General features: G+C 36.6%; 2 protein-coding genes across 2 annotated transcripts; both read left to right on the plus strand.

Moving 5' to 3' along the window:
* Positions 1 to 1,829: 1,829 nt before the first annotated feature.
* Positions 1,830 to 8,103, plus strand: ppt2a.2 (palmitoyl-protein thioesterase 2a, tandem duplicate 2). Its single transcript, XM_084418729.1, has 8 exons — positions 1,830 to 2,185; positions 2,906 to 3,059; positions 3,403 to 3,498; positions 3,590 to 3,697; positions 3,793 to 3,876; positions 3,984 to 4,068; positions 7,477 to 7,531; positions 7,651 to 8,103. Exons 1-8 carry the CDS (start codon positions 2,030 to 2,032, stop codon positions 7,792 to 7,794), a joined length of 882 nt encoding a protein of 293 aa, XP_084274855.1. The 5' UTR covers positions 1,830 to 2,029; the 3' UTR covers positions 7,795 to 8,103.
* A 1,755-nt stretch (positions 8,104 to 9,858) lies between these two features.
* On the plus strand, positions 9,859 to 18,575 carry LOC311296999 (uncharacterized protein). The gene is made up of 12 exons (XM_084419056.1): positions 9,859 to 9,961; positions 10,751 to 10,883; positions 11,209 to 11,399; positions 11,634 to 12,658; positions 12,744 to 12,896; positions 14,431 to 14,505; positions 14,589 to 14,705; positions 15,642 to 15,791; positions 16,048 to 16,215; positions 16,323 to 16,514; positions 17,328 to 17,519; positions 17,611 to 18,575. Exons 3-12 carry the CDS (start codon positions 11,225 to 11,227, stop codon positions 17,713 to 17,715), a joined length of 2,352 nt encoding a protein of 783 aa, XP_084275182.1. The 5' UTR covers positions 9,859 to 9,961; positions 10,751 to 10,883; positions 11,209 to 11,224; the 3' UTR covers positions 17,716 to 18,575.
* Positions 18,576 to 18,956: the final 381 nt, after the last annotated feature.

The raw sequence follows: 18,956 nt of genomic DNA on the forward strand, positions 1-18,956 counted from the left end.
TATAGGAACATTATTTGAAATGAGAAAACATCCTTAAAACATTCTTTGAACATTACATTCAAATGTTTTCTTTAAAACATTAACCAAACTTGTAGGGAATGTTAGCCAAAGTTCTGAGAACGTTCCCTGCTAGGTGGGCAGTTGTGTAAAAAAAAATGTGAGGATCCTTTGATGAATAGAAAGTTCAAAAGAACAGCATTTATTTGAAATAGAATCTTTTGTAACATTGTGTCCTTACTGTAACTTTTGATCAATTTAGTTAATCCTTGATCCCCCCAAAAATAACCTACTGACCCCAAACTTTTGAACAGAAGTTTTTAATGTTACAAAAGCTTTCTATTTCAGATCATCAAAGAATCTTGAAATAAAAATGTAAATAACTGTTTTCAACATTGATAATAATGAGAAATGTTTCTTGAGCATCAAATCAGCATATAAGACTGATTTCTGAAGAATCATGTGACACTGAAGACTGGAGTAATGATGTTGAAAATTCTGCTTTGATCACAGGAATAAATTACACTTTACTATTATATTCACATAGAAAACAGCTGTTTTATATTGTAATAATATTTCACAATATTACTGTTTTTTGTATTCTTAATCAAATAAATTCAGCCTTGAGCAGAAGATACTTTTTTTTTTAAACATACAAAAATCTTACCGATTCAAAACTTTTGAACGGCAGTGTATGTTTTGCAAAGAATGTTCAAAATACTCATTACGACAATGTATAGGGTAGAGTGGGGGAAAACGACATATTTGAAGAGAAGAGGATTAAATGGTAAATGCTATAATTTTCAGATATTTGTAAACAAGTGTTTAAGAGAATATTGTTCTGCAGGATATCACAGTGATGTATGATAGATGAATAGTGAAGTCTGTAGTTTGAGATCATATGCTATTTATAAGGAATATAATTATATTTAAAAAATATATATTTTTTTTAAACTCATAGCTTGTGGGGTAAAACGCCTTTTCCTACGCTGAGGGGTAAAACGCCCCCCTGGGGGCATAGTTTCTCTCTATCAAAATTACTATAATAAAATATTTCTGTCTATCAAATCCTTTGTTTTACACTTAATGCAGTATAACTAGGTGGTAAAATCAAAATATTTGAACAAAACATGAAAAAATTACCTCAAGTGAGCATTAACTAGCTAGCTTGCTAGCAAAGTTAGCTCACTGATGGAAGGTAATTTGGCTATTTTGGACATTGCTGAAATAAATATTAATATATAGGCTATACATGTTGATACATTACTTGCCTTTTACTTTTAGAGATTAAAAACTATTGTCTGTTAATTTTGCTGTTGATCTATGAAGCAAACTGGTTGGTAAGAAAGGGGGCATTTTACCCCACCTTGGGGGGCGTTTTACCCCACCGCTGGGGCAAAACGCCCCTTTTGTACAAAAATATTTTTCAGTGAAAATACTAATTAATTATGAAGGCTGAGCAATTTTAATATTTGGTGAATAACTCCTGCCATAGTCACTCAAAACCGGGATGGCAATTCTAGTCACATTTATGTTTTGTTTCACTGTAATGTCACATTTTCCTTAAGGGGGGCGTTTTCCCCCACTCTACCCTATGCAGTGTAATCGATGACGAGTAGCTTTCGATAATATAGATGTAGCCTAATGCTCAACAAAGTTTGAAAAACGTTTATAACTTGTATAAATGGATTGCATTAAAAAAAGGTAATAAACAATGTGAAACATTATCTTGTAATAATAACGTGAAATGCTTTGCTTTCATTTCTTAAACCACATCAACTGATTAGACAGGAAGAGGTCTATAAAAGCATCACCTCAACTGACAAAACATCACATGCGGAACAACGTATAGCCTATTTATAACCGTCTGAGATAGAGCGAGGCTCAAATCTTTTAGCAGAACTTGTCTTGACATGCACTGTTAGAACAGTCTACTTGGATACCAAATATAATTTTGGTTAATTAAAATAAATATTTGGTTTCAGTTTATGGATTTTTGTGACTCGTGAGACGTTTGGACTAGTCTACCTCAATGGGGGGATTGATGAGTGATGGCTGCAGACCATGTGTTATTATATGTGCTGTATTACTGCTGTCCTCCGTCATAGGATACAGACCAGTAATTATTGTTCACGGGATATTTGATGGACCCAAACAGTTCGAGATGTTGGCGAAATTTATCCATCAGGTAGGCTAAGATATTGATATCTATCTATCTATATATCTATCTATTGAAATAAATGCTCTTCTATTTTTAATTAGTTAAACTACACACAATAAAACTGCATTTTATTTGCATAACATTTTTGCTATGCAATCTTTTATACAGTATTTTGTGAAATGTATGTGTGTTTGAGGGGAGGCGGCGGAGTAATTTAAAGGGTTAGTTCACCCAAAAATGAAAATTCTGTCAGTAATTACTCACCCTCATGTTGTTCCAACCCCGTAATACTTTTGTTCATCTTCGGAACACAAATCAAGATATTTTTGATGAAATCTGAGAGCTGGCTCACTCCTTCATAGGCTGCTAGGTAATCGATATCTGCCATCCCAGAAAAGTTAGTAAAGACATCGTTAAAATAGTCCTAGTGACTACAGTGGCTTAAGTTGCCCACCCACACAGATGAAAATGAATAGTTGAATAAAGTCATTATTTTTGTTTGTTTTTTTGCGCACAAAAAGTATTCTCGTCACTTGATAAACTTGAACCATGTAGTCACTTGGACTATTTTAACAATGTCTTTACTAACTTTTCTGAAATAACTTTTCTAAAGTAAATCACAATCTAAGGTTTGAGTTGCATAACCCTTTTTAAGTAGTTTCGGTTTCACATCACCACACTTGGCGCACAGTTCTCCTTTTTTAAATCTAAGATGAAACTCACTAACTTCTCTTTTCACTGTCTTAGTCTCACCCAGGTACCAATGTGACCACAGTAGCCCTGTATGACTACATTGCCAGTATTAAGCCACTGTGGCAACAGGTAGAGAGCTTCAGAGAGGCCGTCAGACCCATCATGAACAGCGCTGAAGATGGTGTCCATCTCATCTGCTTCTCACAAGGTCATCTAAACTCATTCATCTAATCATAAGCTATTTGTTATATGCACTACCATTCAAAAGATATTTAAAGCTCTTATTCTCGCCAAGGCTGCATTTATTTGTACATTTGTGAAATATAATTACAATTTAAAGTAACTATTTTATATTTGAATATATATCCATTATTCTTATATAGCTCCATTATTCTTAATATTTTTGTGAAATTTGTGATAAATTTTTTCAGCATTCTACAATTAATAGAAAGTTCAAAAGAAAGGCATTTATTTTTTGTAACAATATAAAAATCTTTACTGTCACTTTTGATCAATTGAATGTGTCCTCGCTGAACAAAAAATGTTCTCAGGTGGTTTGATATGTCGAGGAGTTCTTGCTACCCTTCCTACACACAATGTCCACTCTCTGATATTACTGTCTTCACCAACAGCTGGCCAGTATGGAGGTCAGTCAAATCCTCCCTGAACTACACACCACAACATCTGTTTTCTCTAGAGAAACTTCAAACACATTAATCTTTGTCCATGCTTCTACAGATTCGAATTATTTGAAATACTTTTTCCCTAAAATCATCAAGTCAAGACTGTACCATATTTGTTACACTACAAAAGGACAAAAAATATCTATCTGCAACTACTGGAATGGTAAGCAGATGTGTCACTTTCACGCAACAGTTTGCTCACTGTTCTGCATTTCATTTGATTTACAGTGAATCTTATTTGCCTTTTTCTCTCTGTAGATCCACACCAAAGAGAGAGATACTTAAAGAGCAGCAACTATCTGGCTCCACTCAATGGAGAGATAGAGCATGCCAATTTAACAGGTAATTTAAGATTACACTACTATATGTGCAACTCAGATTGTTGTCTGTGCACTTTCAGTTCAGTGGCCTTGAGTCATGTTGTGTTGTATGCTTCTGTTCCCTCTCAGCGTGGCGAGACAGCTTCCTGCGCATAGAGACTCTGGTGCTGATCGGCGGACCAGATGACGGCGTTATTACACCATGGGAGTCAAGGTCTCTGACATCAGTGTTATTATTATTTTGAATGAGCTTTTATTTTTATATTCTTAGTTTTCATGTTAATATTAGTTTTTAGATTACGTGCTTTTGTTACTTTATTATTGTTATTATTATTTTTAATATTGCTATTTAGGTTCAACGGGATAGTTCACCCAAAAATTCTGTCATCATTTTCTCACCCCCAAGTTGTTCCAAACCTTTCTTCTGTTGAACACAAAAGAAGATATTTTGAAGAATGTCGGTAACCGAACAGTTGAACTGACTGAAACTGACTGAAAAATATACAATGGAAGTCAATGGGGGACCATCAATTTTTTGGACACCAACATTCTTTAAAATATCTTCCTTTGTGTTCAGCAGAAGAAAGAAACATACAGGTTTGGAACAACATAAGGGTGAGTAAATGATGACAGAATTTTCATTTTTGGGTGAACTATCCCTTTAAGTAAATCTTATTCTTCATTTAGTTCAAAGCCAACATTTCTAGTTTTTCAACTAATATTTATATTTTATTTCAGCTTTATCAATTAATAGAAATGTTTTAAATAGTTTTATACCATGGTCTGGGTGAATACTCGATTCTGATTGGCTGCAGGGTGTCCATTAAAAAGTGATAGAGGACACCTAAGCTGTGTCTGAAATTTCTCCCCATCCACTGTATAGTGCACTATTTAGGGTGTCGGCCATTTTGTAGTGGTGTCTGAATTCTGAGTGAACGACATCATTCCCTACATTCGTTCACTACTTTTACCCACAATCCTCTCTGAATTCGAGTGTACACTTGCTGAGACACTAGGCGTTTCTCAATGTCAAGGAAGGATCCTTGGAAGCCAGAATTTCGAGGATGCTACGTCATCGACATCCGTCGAAGGACTGTTCCAATGTCGAGGATCCTCGGAATTTCCACCAAGGACTGAGTCCTTCGTTCGAAAAATATCCCATATACAGGAAAGGATGCATATGTGTAGCCTTCGCGCTCTTCGCGCTCTCAAATCACCCACAATCCTATGCGCGCAGCTTTGATATCTTGTTAAAAAAATTCAAAATGTTGGACGTTAACGGAGTCGGAGCGTTAACGGATCAATATGCTTTCAAATGTAAATATATTTACGTTACCAAACATTTGTTTAAAAAAATAATTACATCCATTATGTTATGGGTCAAATTGACCCGCACTGTTTAAACACACTTAACAGTCAAATAATCAATATGATTAAAAAGGAGTTTATTGATTTAAAAAACGATTATATTGCCTGAGTGAACAGAACAGAACTGCGTCCATAGCAACGCTCTGTTTTTCATTTTCACTGACGTAATGACGCACTGACGTGCACTTGCTAGCCTGTGCCATTTATGTGTTCTCCGAATGCTAAAGAGGAGCCTCGCCTAGCCTCTGAAGGAAGTGACTTGGAAGGACCAGTCCTGCCAAGGAAGTATCCTTGACATTGAGAAACACCTAAGCTGTGTCTGAAATCGCTCCCCATCCACTATATAGTGCACTATTTAGGGTGTCGGCCATTTTGTAGTGGTGTCCGAATTCTGAGTGAACGACATCATTCCCTACATTCGTTCACTACTTTTACCCACAATCCTCTCTGAATTCGAGTGTACATACGATGTACACTTGCTGAGACACTATTTCCCACAATCCAACACAATAAGGCGATAGAGCGCGAATGAAAAATAAACAAAAATGTCACCATGGCAACGGCGCACGCGAGATAGAAAACAATCATTTACAAGACAGACGCCTGGTTATTTATTTATATATACACCGTTATCTAGATATTTGAATAAACAAATGTGTTGTGTAGTGTTTTGTTCTCTTTTATTTTCACATATAAATGTAAAAAGTAAATAAATATGACAAGTGTTTTATTATATATTTTTGTATTAAATAATGCAATAAATGTGAAAAATACATACATACAATTGTTACATAAAATTCATACAGCCAAAAAAGGAAATATTAAAGATGGGTAGGGTAATGTTTATGACGAAATTGTCCGAGCTCTCTGGCTCGTGATAATTATGTCAGCGTCCGAATTCGCTCACTCATTTTCGTTCACTCTTTGCTGATGTAGAGCACTCAACTGCCATTCACTATGTAGGGATTAGTGAATGAGTGAACGAGTGAGCGGTTTCAGACACAGCTCTACTATTTCCCACAACCCAACACAATAAGGCGATAGAGCGCGAATGAAAAATAAACAAAAATGTCACCATGGCAACGGCGCACGCGAGATAGAAAACAATCATTTACAAGACAGACGCCTGGTTATTTATTTATATATACACCGTTATCTAGATATTTGAATAAACAAATGTGTTGTGTAGTGTTTTGTTCTCTTTTATTTTCACATATAAATGTAAAAAGTAAATAAATATGACAAGTGTTTTATTATATATTTTTGTATTAAATAATGCAATAAATGTGAAAAATACATACATACAATTGTTACTTAAAATTCATACAGCCAAAAAAGGAAATATTAAAGATGAGTAGGTAATGTTTATGACGAAATTGTCCGAGCTCTCTGGCTCGTGATAATTATGTCAGCGTCCGAATTCGCTCACTCATTTTCGTTCACTCTTTGCTGATGTAGTGCACTCAACTGCCATTCACTATGTAGGGATTAGTGAATGAGTGAACGAGTGAGCGGTTTCAGACACAGCTCTAGTAAAGGAAAGGAGTCCTGGTGAAACTGACTGTTTACCGTTCGAAATTAATAAATACATGCGCTGGCTACATCAGCTGTGAGTAACCATAGCAACAGGCGGACTATAAATCGAGCGGACTATAAATATATCCGGTTGCTAAATAAACCGTCAGGCGTAACCCTATTTTTTACAGTCTATGGCGTAACCAGGGAAACCAAGTTATTGTTTGTAAAAACTTTAGATTTCGATTGTAAAACTAATTAAAATATAAACTAATGTTTTAAAAATGTGTTATTTGGCAAGTGACCATAGTATAAGCGGGTTAATGCCCTTCGAGGTATCCATTGTCAGGTATTAATGGACTCCGCTGCGCGTCGTACGTACGGTTGCCTCCGCCGAAGTCCATTAATACCTGACAATGGACACCTCGAAGGGCATTAACCCTTACTTAGTTAATATATTTTATCACATGATATTGAGCACCTAACGTTTATCAGAGTTCGACCGTCTTACATGCTGCTAAAGGGTTAACCTGTGGCAGTTAAACCGACTGGAATGAATGTGAGAAATATTTAAAGTGGACTTTGAACTTTAAACGGTCTTATAGGATTATGCGGTGCCTTTTTAAAGCATGTTTGCCATTTCTAAAATTTAGGTCCTGAATAAAACATACTCTGTCATTTCATATCTTTTTACTGTTTATCTCTCCCCCCCCCCCCCCCCCCCCCCCCCCCCCCACAGTATTTTTGGGTTTTATGACAGCAATGAAACGGTGATTGAGATGGAAAAGCAGGATGTGAGTGGAAGTATTCATATTCTGGTCATTTTCAAGGCAATATTAATTAGTTTTAGTTGTTCATGGTTTGTAGCTGCTATTGCATTTTAGTAATCCTAACCATTTTCCTCTCTCCCCAGTGGTATCTAAGAGATGCTTTTGGCCTGAAAACATTAAACTCAAAAGGAGCCGTGGTCAAGTGTGTCGTCCCTGGTGTTCACCATACATCCTGGCATTCAAACCTCACAGTCTACCAGAATTGCATAGACAAGTGGCTCACCTAATCTACAGAGACAGAAACAAGCTGATGGCCTCACATGCATGTGCACAATCCTGAATGTAATCATGTCTCGTGCAGATTATGATTGTACTCTTTTTAATCACCTAAGATATTTTCTATTATCTGTGTAGATTAATGATTTTCTGCAGTAGCTGTTTAGTTTTCTTTTATGTCAAATCAGTTTGAATATTGTGAGCAGATTATTTTGTTAGTTTTCTAATTCTATTTATAGAGATGCTACAGGACTAATATTTAGTTTTACTAAAAATAAATTATTCAATTGTTATAAAAAAGTATAATGATTGCAAGAAAATGTGTGTGTGTTCATACATTAGTACCGGTCAAAAGTTTGGAAACATTACTGGAAACATTATTTTAATGTTTTTGAGTCTCTTATGCTCATCATGCATTTATTTGATCAAAAATACAGAAAAAGACAAATACATTGTGAAATATTATTACAATTTAAAATAATGGTTCTATTTAAATATACTTTAAAATATAATTTATTTCTGTGATGCAAAGTTGAAATTTCAGCATCTGTTACTCCAGTCTTCAGTGTCACATGATCCTTCTGAAATCATTATAATACTAGTGCAAAAATACCCGTGCAAAATCAGTTTTTGAGTGTGTTTTTAGTAATTGTTGGTTTGGTGTGTTTGAGTGCTCATTGTTACAATTACACAGCAAAAGTTCAGTGACAATTTTATTTGTGCATGGTAGAAAGCACAAAGTGAACTCTGAGAAAACGCTATACTTGAGCAAACAGTTTGTGAATAGGCAACTACAATGATGCCCGTGAAAGAGACTGTGAACGCATTGATAGGATATGTTTAGCTGGTGAATAGCATAGGTTACTATTACACAGTAGCGATAACGTTAAGCGCACCTGAATGAAATATAATATTCAGAAGTAAACAGCATAGCTGACTTACAGATTCACTTAACATCCACAAATGAATAAGCGCGTCGATTCAGGGAGCAGTGCAAAGTGCCCGTGCAAAATCAGTTTTTGTGTGTGTTTTATAAGCGTGTCGATTCAGGGAGCAGTGCAAAGTGCCCGTGCAAAATCAGTCAAAATGGATTTATCACGTTCTGGAACCAAACTATAATATTCAGAAGTAAACAGTGTAGCTGACTGAGTGTTTATGTCAGAATGTTTATTTTTAAACCACAACCTTATAAAAATTATATATTTAACGATATCTTTTGCATTTCTCATCCAAACAACATCAACCTTGGCACTGCACTTACTCATGCCCGTGGCAAGACACCTGTCGAATTTGAAATCCATCGGACAAACGGTTCGAGAGATATGCGGTTAACAGACAGACACACACACACACACACAGAGACAGACAGACAGACAGACAGACGTTTCTGTAATTTATAGAGAGATGCTGATTTGATACTCAGTTTTATCAATGTTGGAAACAGTTGTGATGATTAATATTTTTTGGGAACCTATGATACTTTTTTCAGGATTCATTGAGGAATAAAAAGTTAAAAAGAACTGCATTTATTCCAAATATATATATATATATATATATATATATATATATATATATATTTCTTACAATATAAATATTCACTATCAATTTTTATCAATTTAACACATCCTTGCTGAATAAAAGTATTACTTTCTTTCAAAAAAAGGAAGAAAATAATTACTGACCCCAAACTTTTGAATTGTAGAATAGCCTATATTTTTACACAAGATTTCTATTTTAAATAAATGCTGTTCTTTTTTTTTTCTTTTTTTTTTATTCATCAAAGAATCCTGAAAAAAGTATCACAGGTTATAAAAAATATTAAGCTTAAGTTTCCAACATAATAAATAAGCATATTAGAATATTTTTTTAAGGATCATGTGACACTGAAGAGTAATTATGACGAAAATTCAGCATTGCATTTGCATTACAGAAATATATTAGGATATTTTATAATATTCAAATAGAAAACCTTCACAAAAAAAAAATAAAAAAAATAATGAAATCTCGTGTTTAATGCGCATGGGTGCGCAAACAGCTGGAGTGCGCCACGCAGCTGCGGGCTTAAACAGGTATTTATGGTGACGTCAGCAAGGTAGAGTGGGCGCGCGGCGACTGCCACTCCGGTTCGGACGCGCGAGATCTCCTGTTCGAGACCCAGGAAACACTTCCTGAGCTTCGGTAAGCGACCAAATCTGTACTTTTGCGATTGTAGTGGGATATTTTCGATTCTCGCAACTTATCAGGTCAGTTGACGGACTGTGTTGAAGAGTTGTTTGGTCTATCATATCATGTTTTGTCCTCTGCAGAGTCATTCTGACATTCCGTGAAGCCAGAAGTCAGTTTCGCGTTCATATCAGCTGCGTTTAAAGCGCACTGATAGAGGTTTAAAATAATGTTTGAATGAGCACACGAGAGTAAAACAGGGTTGCTGAGATTATTCATCGTGTGGAAAGTTCTCTGCCAACGCGTCACTTTTTTTTCTTTTTTTTTTTTTACATAATTTGCGTTTTCAATCTGCGCCTTTGCATTGAAAGCGCTCGTGCTAGGGTTTCATAGATTTGATTTAAAGTAATAGTTCACCCAAAAAATGAAAATACTGTCATCATTTATTCATCTGAAGTTGTTCCAAACCTCTGTTCTTTTGCTTTGTGAAACAGCGATCGATGTTAGGCAGACTGACAGTCACCGTTCACTTTCTTTGAATGGAAAGTATCTGTCAGTCCCTAACATTGTGTTTGACATTTCCTTTTGGGTTCCAAAGCAAGGGAACAAGTCATACAGGTTTGTAAAAACATGATGAGAGTAAATCGTGATGATTTTTTCATTTTGGGTGAACTAAGCTAGTGTGGCGTCCACTTAAATTCTTCATCAGGTTTGTTTTATAAAGCATTTTTACACACAAAAAAATCTTTGAGATAAATAATCAGATTTTGAAGTGTGTGTGTGTGTGTGTGTGTGTGTGTTTAGTGCTCAAGGCCAGTGTCCCAGCCCATGTAAACATTGTCATTAGGGGAGAGTGGGCTGTCATTCACTGGATCCACCCCAGCCAAAGGACAACAGTGAACAACCACACAATACAACTACTGACAGATTTACTCAGGTGTGTAGAGTTTATAAACTGTGCTAGAGTGCTTTAAAAGCACTCAGATGGAAGTATCATGCTGTATAATTCTGTAAATTATTATTTTATCCCCATGGGACACTCAAGGAGAATTTCAAAGAATGTTTATGCTGATGTCATTTATCATGATGATTATTTGGGGTGATCTATTCCTTTAAATTATTATTTACCTTAATTATTTTAAACCAGATATCATTGCCTTGGCTTCATCCACCAGCACCCATTGCGCATTTCTTTTCAAAATCTTGATATGTATTAATTTTTTTTATATATAGTTTGTTTATTATTCTTAATATTATTATAGGGCACCTGCTGTATTTATGATGACTACACGAGGTAAAAGTGAAGGATGCCGCATCTGTGGGAATGACCTGCAGGGTAACCAGCGGCGATGGTTGTATGCAGGTCAGAACAGAAAGGGGGCACAACCTCAGACCCCAACAGACTTTTCTAGCAAGGGAAGCTTGCCCAGATCAGCACAAAGCAGCCCGTGGGGTATGAACTGCAGAGCACGTTTCCAACAACTTACATTTGTTTGGTATTACTGTATCATTTTAAAAATGCTATTAAATGAAACAGAGGGGGAAAATGCATATTGCTGCATAATTAATTTGTGACGCTATTAAAGTATTGTTTAGGTTTTAGATAATCAGGGTTTTTTTTTATAATCAGATCAGATTTTGCATATTTAAATATAATTATGTACCTGTTTTTTGTTTTTAATTCTAGGCAGCACTTTATCTCTCAGCTCCTCCCGTTCGCTCTCGAATTCTCGCGGCCTGCTCACCCCTACGAAAGGAATCGACCTGCTCAGTGTGCTGACACACATACTAGAGCAGCCTGTACCACGGGGGGCCGGTCAGGGGGAGTTTTTGTGTGGCAAGTGTGTGTCCGTTCTGGAGCGAGTTTTCAAGTTCGACACCGTTATCGCCCGAGTCCGAGTGCTGTCGAGTGAGAGACTCCAGAAACTCACTCAGGAAAGGGACAAGATTAGGCGATGGGTGCGAAGCATGTACGATCAGCGCCACTCTGTTAGTTCTAAGAGAAAAGAAAGCTCCAGTGAGGATGAAGGGGACAGGAGGGATTCGGTAGGGGAAGGGTACCGAGAAATCCTGAGGGACAACATGGCCCTCTCCGAGTACGAATGGTGGTCCGAGAAAGCCGAGTCGTGTCCGTATTATAGGAAAACAGGGAAACGGTGTCATCAGGGCAAGAAGTGTGAGTGTTGCGACTCCTTGAGGGTGTCCGACTCGGACTATGAGTCCGTTTGTGGGATTCCACGTCACTTGCCCGATCAAGCCTTCACGTCATTGGGCCTCTCTCGGGACAAATCCAGCAGCATGCCCCTTCATTGGTTGAGCGTGCCATCCGTCAGATCAAGCCCCGCCTCGCTGTCTGGTTCCTGTCATTCTTTGCGATCTCGATCCCGCACTACCTCCATCCAATCGCTGGACTCAATAGACGGCACTGATGCGTTTGATTGGCAAGAGGAGCATTCGGCCATTATAGACACCGTTTTCAAAGAGTTGAGGGGGATTGAAGGAAAGCCGGTGAGGTCACCTGCTGGAAGTCGTATTCCCGTGTTAGACCGAGGAGATGTGCAGAATGGGAAGGATGAGGTAGATCTGAAAGCAGGGTTAGTGAGGGTCCTACATTTCGGAGAGGGGGACAATGGGACTGAGGATGAGTTTGAGGAAGAGAACAACGACATCCTGACCGAGCTAAAAGATGACTTTATGCCATTACAAAGAGAGGTGAGGGCAGTTGGACTGTCTTAGAAAAATATTCTACTTATTTTTTTCATACCTTGCCGTTCATTTTTATCTCTCTTTTCTTTAGACGTCTAAAGTTAGGGTGCACCTTGCTGTGAAGCAGTTGCGTGAACAACTTGTTCAAGCTCAGGCTCACATCAGAACTCTAGAGGCTCAGCTCAGGGAGACCAACAAACCAGCAACCGATGCTCCTGCCAAGCAGTTGAAGTCTCCGCAAGTGGTGAGTAAGACGGACGGGGCAGGGATAATTGAGTTTAATGGCATGGTGCACTGAAGTGTGCACTGGAGGCATTGTGTTTTGGAGACTTAGCACAGCACGCCTGAACACACCCTCTCCTAATCTCTCTGTTGACTTTTTGTTTTCAAATGATGCCTTATATAGGGCATATTACAGAAGGTGTGTGTGGATGTTTTCAAAAAGACACAAACACACCTCCTCCAAGAATCTTCCCAAACCAGAGGAGTTTGCCCTGGGCTTTTAGTTGCCGTTTCTTTCATAACAGGTTTTACAGCTGCTGCTTTGCTTTTCTCTCTTTAAGCCTTAATCATGTATTAAAAATGCTATATTTTTCAACTAAATCATCAAGAATGAATTCATAAAAAGTGGTCCAGAAACACTTTTAAGCCATTTTAAGAATTTCATTGCATTAGGTGACAAAATATCAACTTTAATTTGATCAAATGTATTTTAAAGAAAGATAGAACGCACCTTTCAAGAAAAATGATTTACAATATGTTATTTGAAATAAAGAAGAACATAGAATATTAATATTAGATGGAAAAAATTGAATGACAGTTAGAAATGTTGTCTTGGCAGCAAATAAGTTTTAAGTTGAAAAATTGCAAAAATACACTAGATAACACTGAATAAAAATGACAAAAGCACATAGTAAAATTAGTCAAATGAAAACTAAAAATATCAAAAATAAAAGCTAACTCAAAATGTTAATAAATAATACTAAAATAACACTGCATAGAAGTATTTGCACACGTTGTTAAAGCCAAATAATATATTCATAGTGATGAACTACACCTGTTCTGTTGGGACACCTGTGTGAACTTGAGGAGAACTGAGGGTACTACTTTTACACGGAAACGATGTACTACGATGTAAACTATGCATTTTTCGCGTACAGACGACGATGTTGTTGACACCGTTTTCACAAATTCACATTTTTGTTGTTTACATGGAGACGATAATGGGATCGTTTTCAAAAACTAGCAAACCAAAACACAGTTGTCGTGTAAATGAACGGCAAATACGCATAAAATGTTTACCGTTTTTAGCTGAAAACGGTGTCATGTAAACGGCCCCTGACTTCATACATCAACTAAAAATCACCTTGACATCAGTTGTTTACAATTAATTGCAAAAATGGCTCAGAAGAGAGAAGTTAGTTCTGAGAAACACTAGCAGCATTTGCTTACAGATCAATTTGATGGATTGTTATATAATGCAGTGAATTAAGTGTGACATAAGTGTCCAAATACTTTAACCGCTCTCTTATGATCTACCTTAATTCGGCATTTTACAGAGTGCTGTAATTTCACAGCACTGGTACTTTCTGGGTCGAGTCTATTGACTTGTTGTTCTCTACTGTGAGGTGATCGCAGTTATATAACACTAGTGGAATGCAGTCTCAAGAAGTCACAATGCCATGAACTGTCCCTCAGGCATGACATGCAGTCATTTTGCTAGGAATGATTGCCTGTTTGTGAGACTAATACCTATCTGATCTGTTTTGGCAATACAGACCAGTTTGAAGAATAAAAATGACCTCATAGAGAGTCTCAGCCAATCACTGCACAGCAGAGAGAACATAATCCAGGTGAGTCCTGTATTGATGACCTCGTTATAGATTCAGGATTAAAAACAGATTGTGTGGTGAACTGTGTGCTCTCCTCTCTTCAGGAATGTGTGACTTTGATCCAGACGCTGTGTGCTGAGCAGGGAGTGGAATCAGAGGACACTGACAAACTCATCAAAAAACTGGCCAGTGCAGTGACTGATACACGCAGTGAACGCGAGGTGAGGTCTGATGTGGTGATGAGCATGAGTTTTGTAAATGAAGACTGCTCAGACTTCTGTTGTTCCTAAATTAAGCCAATTATAATCACTACAGACCAACCCTAATCGTATAATAAAATTTGTGACTATTTAAAAGTGCATGAAAGCATTATTTAGTCACTTTATGAGCCAATTGTCCTCTTAAACATCATCCTATAATAATACATATTATATACAAATAACATTTATTATCATTTATTGTTTTATTTGATTTAAATTGTATATGCACTACTGTTCAAACGTTTGGGGTTAATTTGACTTTTTAAAACAAATGAATGCTTTTATTCAGCAAGGCTGCATTAATTATTTGATCAAAAGTGACCGTAAACACACAAGTGTCAATTTCATATTGCTGTTCTTTTGAACTTTTCTATTAATTTAAGAATCTTGAAAAAAAAGTATCACGGTTTCCACAAAAATATTAAGCAGCACAACTGTTTTCAACACTGATAGTCACCAAATTCAGTAATGATGCTGAAAATACAGCTTTGCCGTCATAATAATAAATTACATTTTAAAATATAATAAAATAGAACACATATTTCACAACATTAATTTAATGTTTTACTATATTTGATCAAATAAATACAGTCAAGAGACTTCTATCAAAAACATTTTTGAAAATCTTACTGACCCCAAACTTTATTTTTTTTTCATTATCAACTTGTGAGGACCATCTGGTGATTTCACCCTTACAAATATAGCAAAAGTACACAGTGTGAGCATACAGTGAAGCTCTGGCTAACACACCCAATTTTGGTTGGGTCACTGTGTGTGGGGTAATTAACTTGGTAAATGAGCACTTTCATGTTTGCTTCAAATGAGGTCCAGGGAATGCTGGATGCACGTGCAGTCCATAGTTCTTCTACTTTATTTCAACGTTCATGTTTTAATCAGGCAGTCTTGGAGACCCAGCTGTCAGATGCAAGCGAGAGAGAGAAAGCCCTGGAGAAACAGCTGCAGGCCGTAAGGGACGCCGGCAGAGAGCGAGACCGAGACTTCATCACACTCAACACTGTGCTCCAGTGTAACCAGGATGTTATTAACGTGAGTTAAACAAACAGTGCTGTAATTCAACGGTACACACACATGTTTACTTAATCACTTGGTTAGTGCCTGCTGCTGTTATACATGACTGCTATAGATTTGTTAGCAAATGAGGCATTGATGGCTCTTAGCTCTCAAAGTGCAATGTTTTCAGTTTCACAATAGAAATAAATAAATTAAGTCATTTAATGGTGAAAAATGATTCAGCCTTCAACTTTATTTGAGAATAAAATCAATGTTTTGTATCTTCAAATAGCACCTGCGTGTAGAGCTTGGAGAGCGAGAGCGAGCCCAACAGGAGATGATGAAAGAATGGGAAGTGTGGAAAGAGAGAGATTCAGCCCTGACTGCACTGGTGAAGGATAACAAAGACTATATTTCCCAGCTAAAGGAGGCACTCGAGAGTTCATGCAAAGATGTGCAGGTAGATGTGGTGTAAACTCGCGCCTCCCCGCTGTCTCTGACCTCTCTTGCAATTGATTTAGTTAATGTATAATTTCCAGTTGTTAACTATTCACTTTTTCCTCACAGGCACTCTCAGACTCTCTGATTGGACGGGGGTTGGAAGGGGGAGGAGCTGAGTCTGGATTGGTCAATCGGCTGCGAGAGAAAGAAGCTCTGCTGGTGGCGAGCTTCAGAGATAGAGAGGAGCTCAGCACCACCATGTTGCAGGAGATCTCAAGACTCTCCTCGGCCTTAACCGACGCCGAAAACCTCATACTGGTAACGTCTGATTAAAAACATGTTTAATTTCCACAATTGTGGCTTTTTCAACACTCATTGCCAATCATTTTTAGCGTGCTGAACATCTCCAAAACCTTCGACTTATCTATTTTGATACAACAGAAAAGCAATTGTGCCACCTGGTGGTGTGTACATGCATTGCTCTGGCCAATACCAGTAATTAGTGATGCATTGAAATACATTTTTTACCGAAACACTGAAATAGTTTTCATTTAGCCAAAAAGGAAACCGTTAATAATCAATTTATTAATCACATTTATTTAATAATCAACACTCAAATAAAAACTTACTTGCATATAGACATTTAAGTTACAGATAAGGCATTTTATCTTTTTTTTTATTATATAATTTCTACTCCAATTCATTGTTGAAATATAAACATTTAAACAGTGGCTGTAATAGAAAAACATGTTTTCCTGATAGATGTATTCAAACATGCATTAAATAATGATAACAGGCTAAATGAAAATATATTAAATATGTAATATAGCTCATATATTTATCAAAATGTGCCTCTATTGAGTTATTTTTATCTATCGAGCTATGAACATTGGTGCTATACCACGATCTGTCGCACCACATTAAAAGAGCATCACATTTATTGTTTAAACTACATTATAAAATTGAAGAAATGTGAAGGCTAGGACTTTTTCATAGCAAAATGAACAAAGAGCACAAAATGATTGTGATTTATTGGATGGTGGGCACAATTTAAATAATGAGAGTCCAAACCAGTGCACTCTCAAGATCTGGTTTGTAAGTTTTCATCAACATGCATCCATGTTCTTTCAGGACCAAAGAGAAAATCACAAACGTGCCATCACTGCCCTATCAGAGCAACTCAGAGACACGCTTAAGGAGCTGAGAGAGAAAACCAAGGAGAAGAAGGAGGCTGAACTAGGGTGGAAGAAGGAAAATAAGGAGAGAGCTTTCGAGGAAGGAAAACTGAGGGACAATCTTCAGAAGAGAGATAAACTTATAGAGGTAAATGACCTGCCTCTGCTTACTGTAGGTGTGTACATCCACCGTGAGCACAGATTGACTGATGTGATATTTTTTTGTTTGCCCTTCATAGCAAGTTCTTCTGGAGTTAGAGGAGCGGGATGGTGTGTTATCAGAGCTCAAGCAAAACATCTCTAGCAGACTTGGACCCAAGACAGCCCTCAAACACACACTGTGAGTGTGTGATTAAACACATACTGTGAGTGTAATGATGCTCTGTGAATACTGAACTGCACAATGTATTGTTAATTGTCTAAATTCTCTCAGATGCCTTTCAGTTTGCTGCACTAAACTAACAGAAATGATGATCTGGTTCAGCTTCTGATAAAGATAATAATTCTGTTCAATTCTTATATTAGTTCTCTAGTTTAATCAACGAATTTGAGACAGGCTAATGCGTACAGTAAGTTATGAATAGTGCCAATTGTATGTTCTGACAGATTGCTCAAAACTGAATTTTGGAAAGTTGAGGGTATATAATGAATTTATATATATTATTTTAGTTCATATGAATTTATGATTGGTCCATTACAGGTTGCTTTAGTCATTTTGATTGAATACAGCCATAAAATGTTCTGATTACTTCCCACACCGTCAGATTGTGGTTCTAAGATTTACATAGTTACACACACATGCCTTTTCAGCACTCATACATGCTTTGCTTATTAATAATTATTTTCCCATAACCCACAATCCCTACAGCCTTTAATTGTTGTTGTTGTTGTCGTTGTTATTATTATTAAGTGTTTAAATTGTTTTATTGATTATGGCTGCTGAATATGTTGAATGCTGCTTTTCTCTTATTGTTTGATTTACTGTATCTTTTCCCTCATGTTCTGTTCCATGTGATCTTATATTTGTCCTGTATTTATAAATGTTTTCTCATGTTGATTTGTTTTTTGAGATGCAGTTATATTCCCAACTTGGATGTGCCATCTTTGTTCCAGTGTAGGAAAATCTTTTTTACAGTAGAAGGATTTACAGACTGTCTAAAAAGGACATGTTTTTTTTTTTTTTTTTAATTAGCTTATTTTATTTGGGTAAGCTGGAATCCCCACAATTTGATGCATACCTCATAAATCACATTTAAAATGAAGCCTCAAGATTGCGTGGGTTTTGCAGTTCTAGAGGTTTTCTTTTATTAAAGGTTCTTTCTTGAGAACTCAGGGGTTTAATTGACAATAAAGCCTCAAATATCCAAATTGGTGTGCTTTGTGTGATCATTATGTCTCTGGAAAGCATCTGGAGAACTTCATATTACAAATTTCTAAAAACATATTTAAGTATATAATATATTTCCTATAGGTTTCAACATAATACAAATCCTTGAAATATATATATATATATATATATATTTAAACACAGTATGGTAAAATTATAAATATTTTTTTATTCTAAAGGTACAATATGTAGTTATAA

Source organism: Rutilus rutilus (assembly GCF_951802725.1).
Source record: "Rutilus rutilus genome assembly, chromosome: 9".
Taxonomy (NCBI): Eukaryota; Metazoa; Chordata; class Actinopteri; order Cypriniformes; family Leuciscidae; genus Rutilus; species Rutilus rutilus.

Bases quoted from the DNA above. Each gene is read 5' to 3' on its own strand.
- ppt2a.2 (XM_084418729.1), top strand. From the start codon at position 2,030: ATGGGGGGATTGATGAGTGATGGCTGCAGACCATGTGTTATTATATGT. The intron at 4,069-7,476 runs GTCTCTGACATC...CCCCCCCCACAG, and splicing joins ATTACACCATGGGAGTCAAG to TATTTTTGGGTTTTATGACA. The intron at 7,532-7,650 runs GTGAGTGGAAGT...CTCTCTCCCCAG, and splicing joins TTGAGATGGAAAAGCAGGAT to TGGTATCTAAGAGATGCTTT.
- LOC311296999 (XM_084419056.1), top strand. From the start codon at position 11,225: ATGATGACTACACGAGGTAAAAGTGAAGGATGCCGCATCTGTGGGAAT. The intron at 11,400-11,633 runs GTATGAACTGCA...TTTTAATTCTAG, and splicing joins AGCACAAAGCAGCCCGTGGG to GCAGCACTTTATCTCTCAGC. The intron at 14,506-14,588 runs GTGAGTCCTGTA...TCCTCTCTTCAG, and splicing joins GCAGAGAGAACATAATCCAG to GAATGTGTGACTTTGATCCA.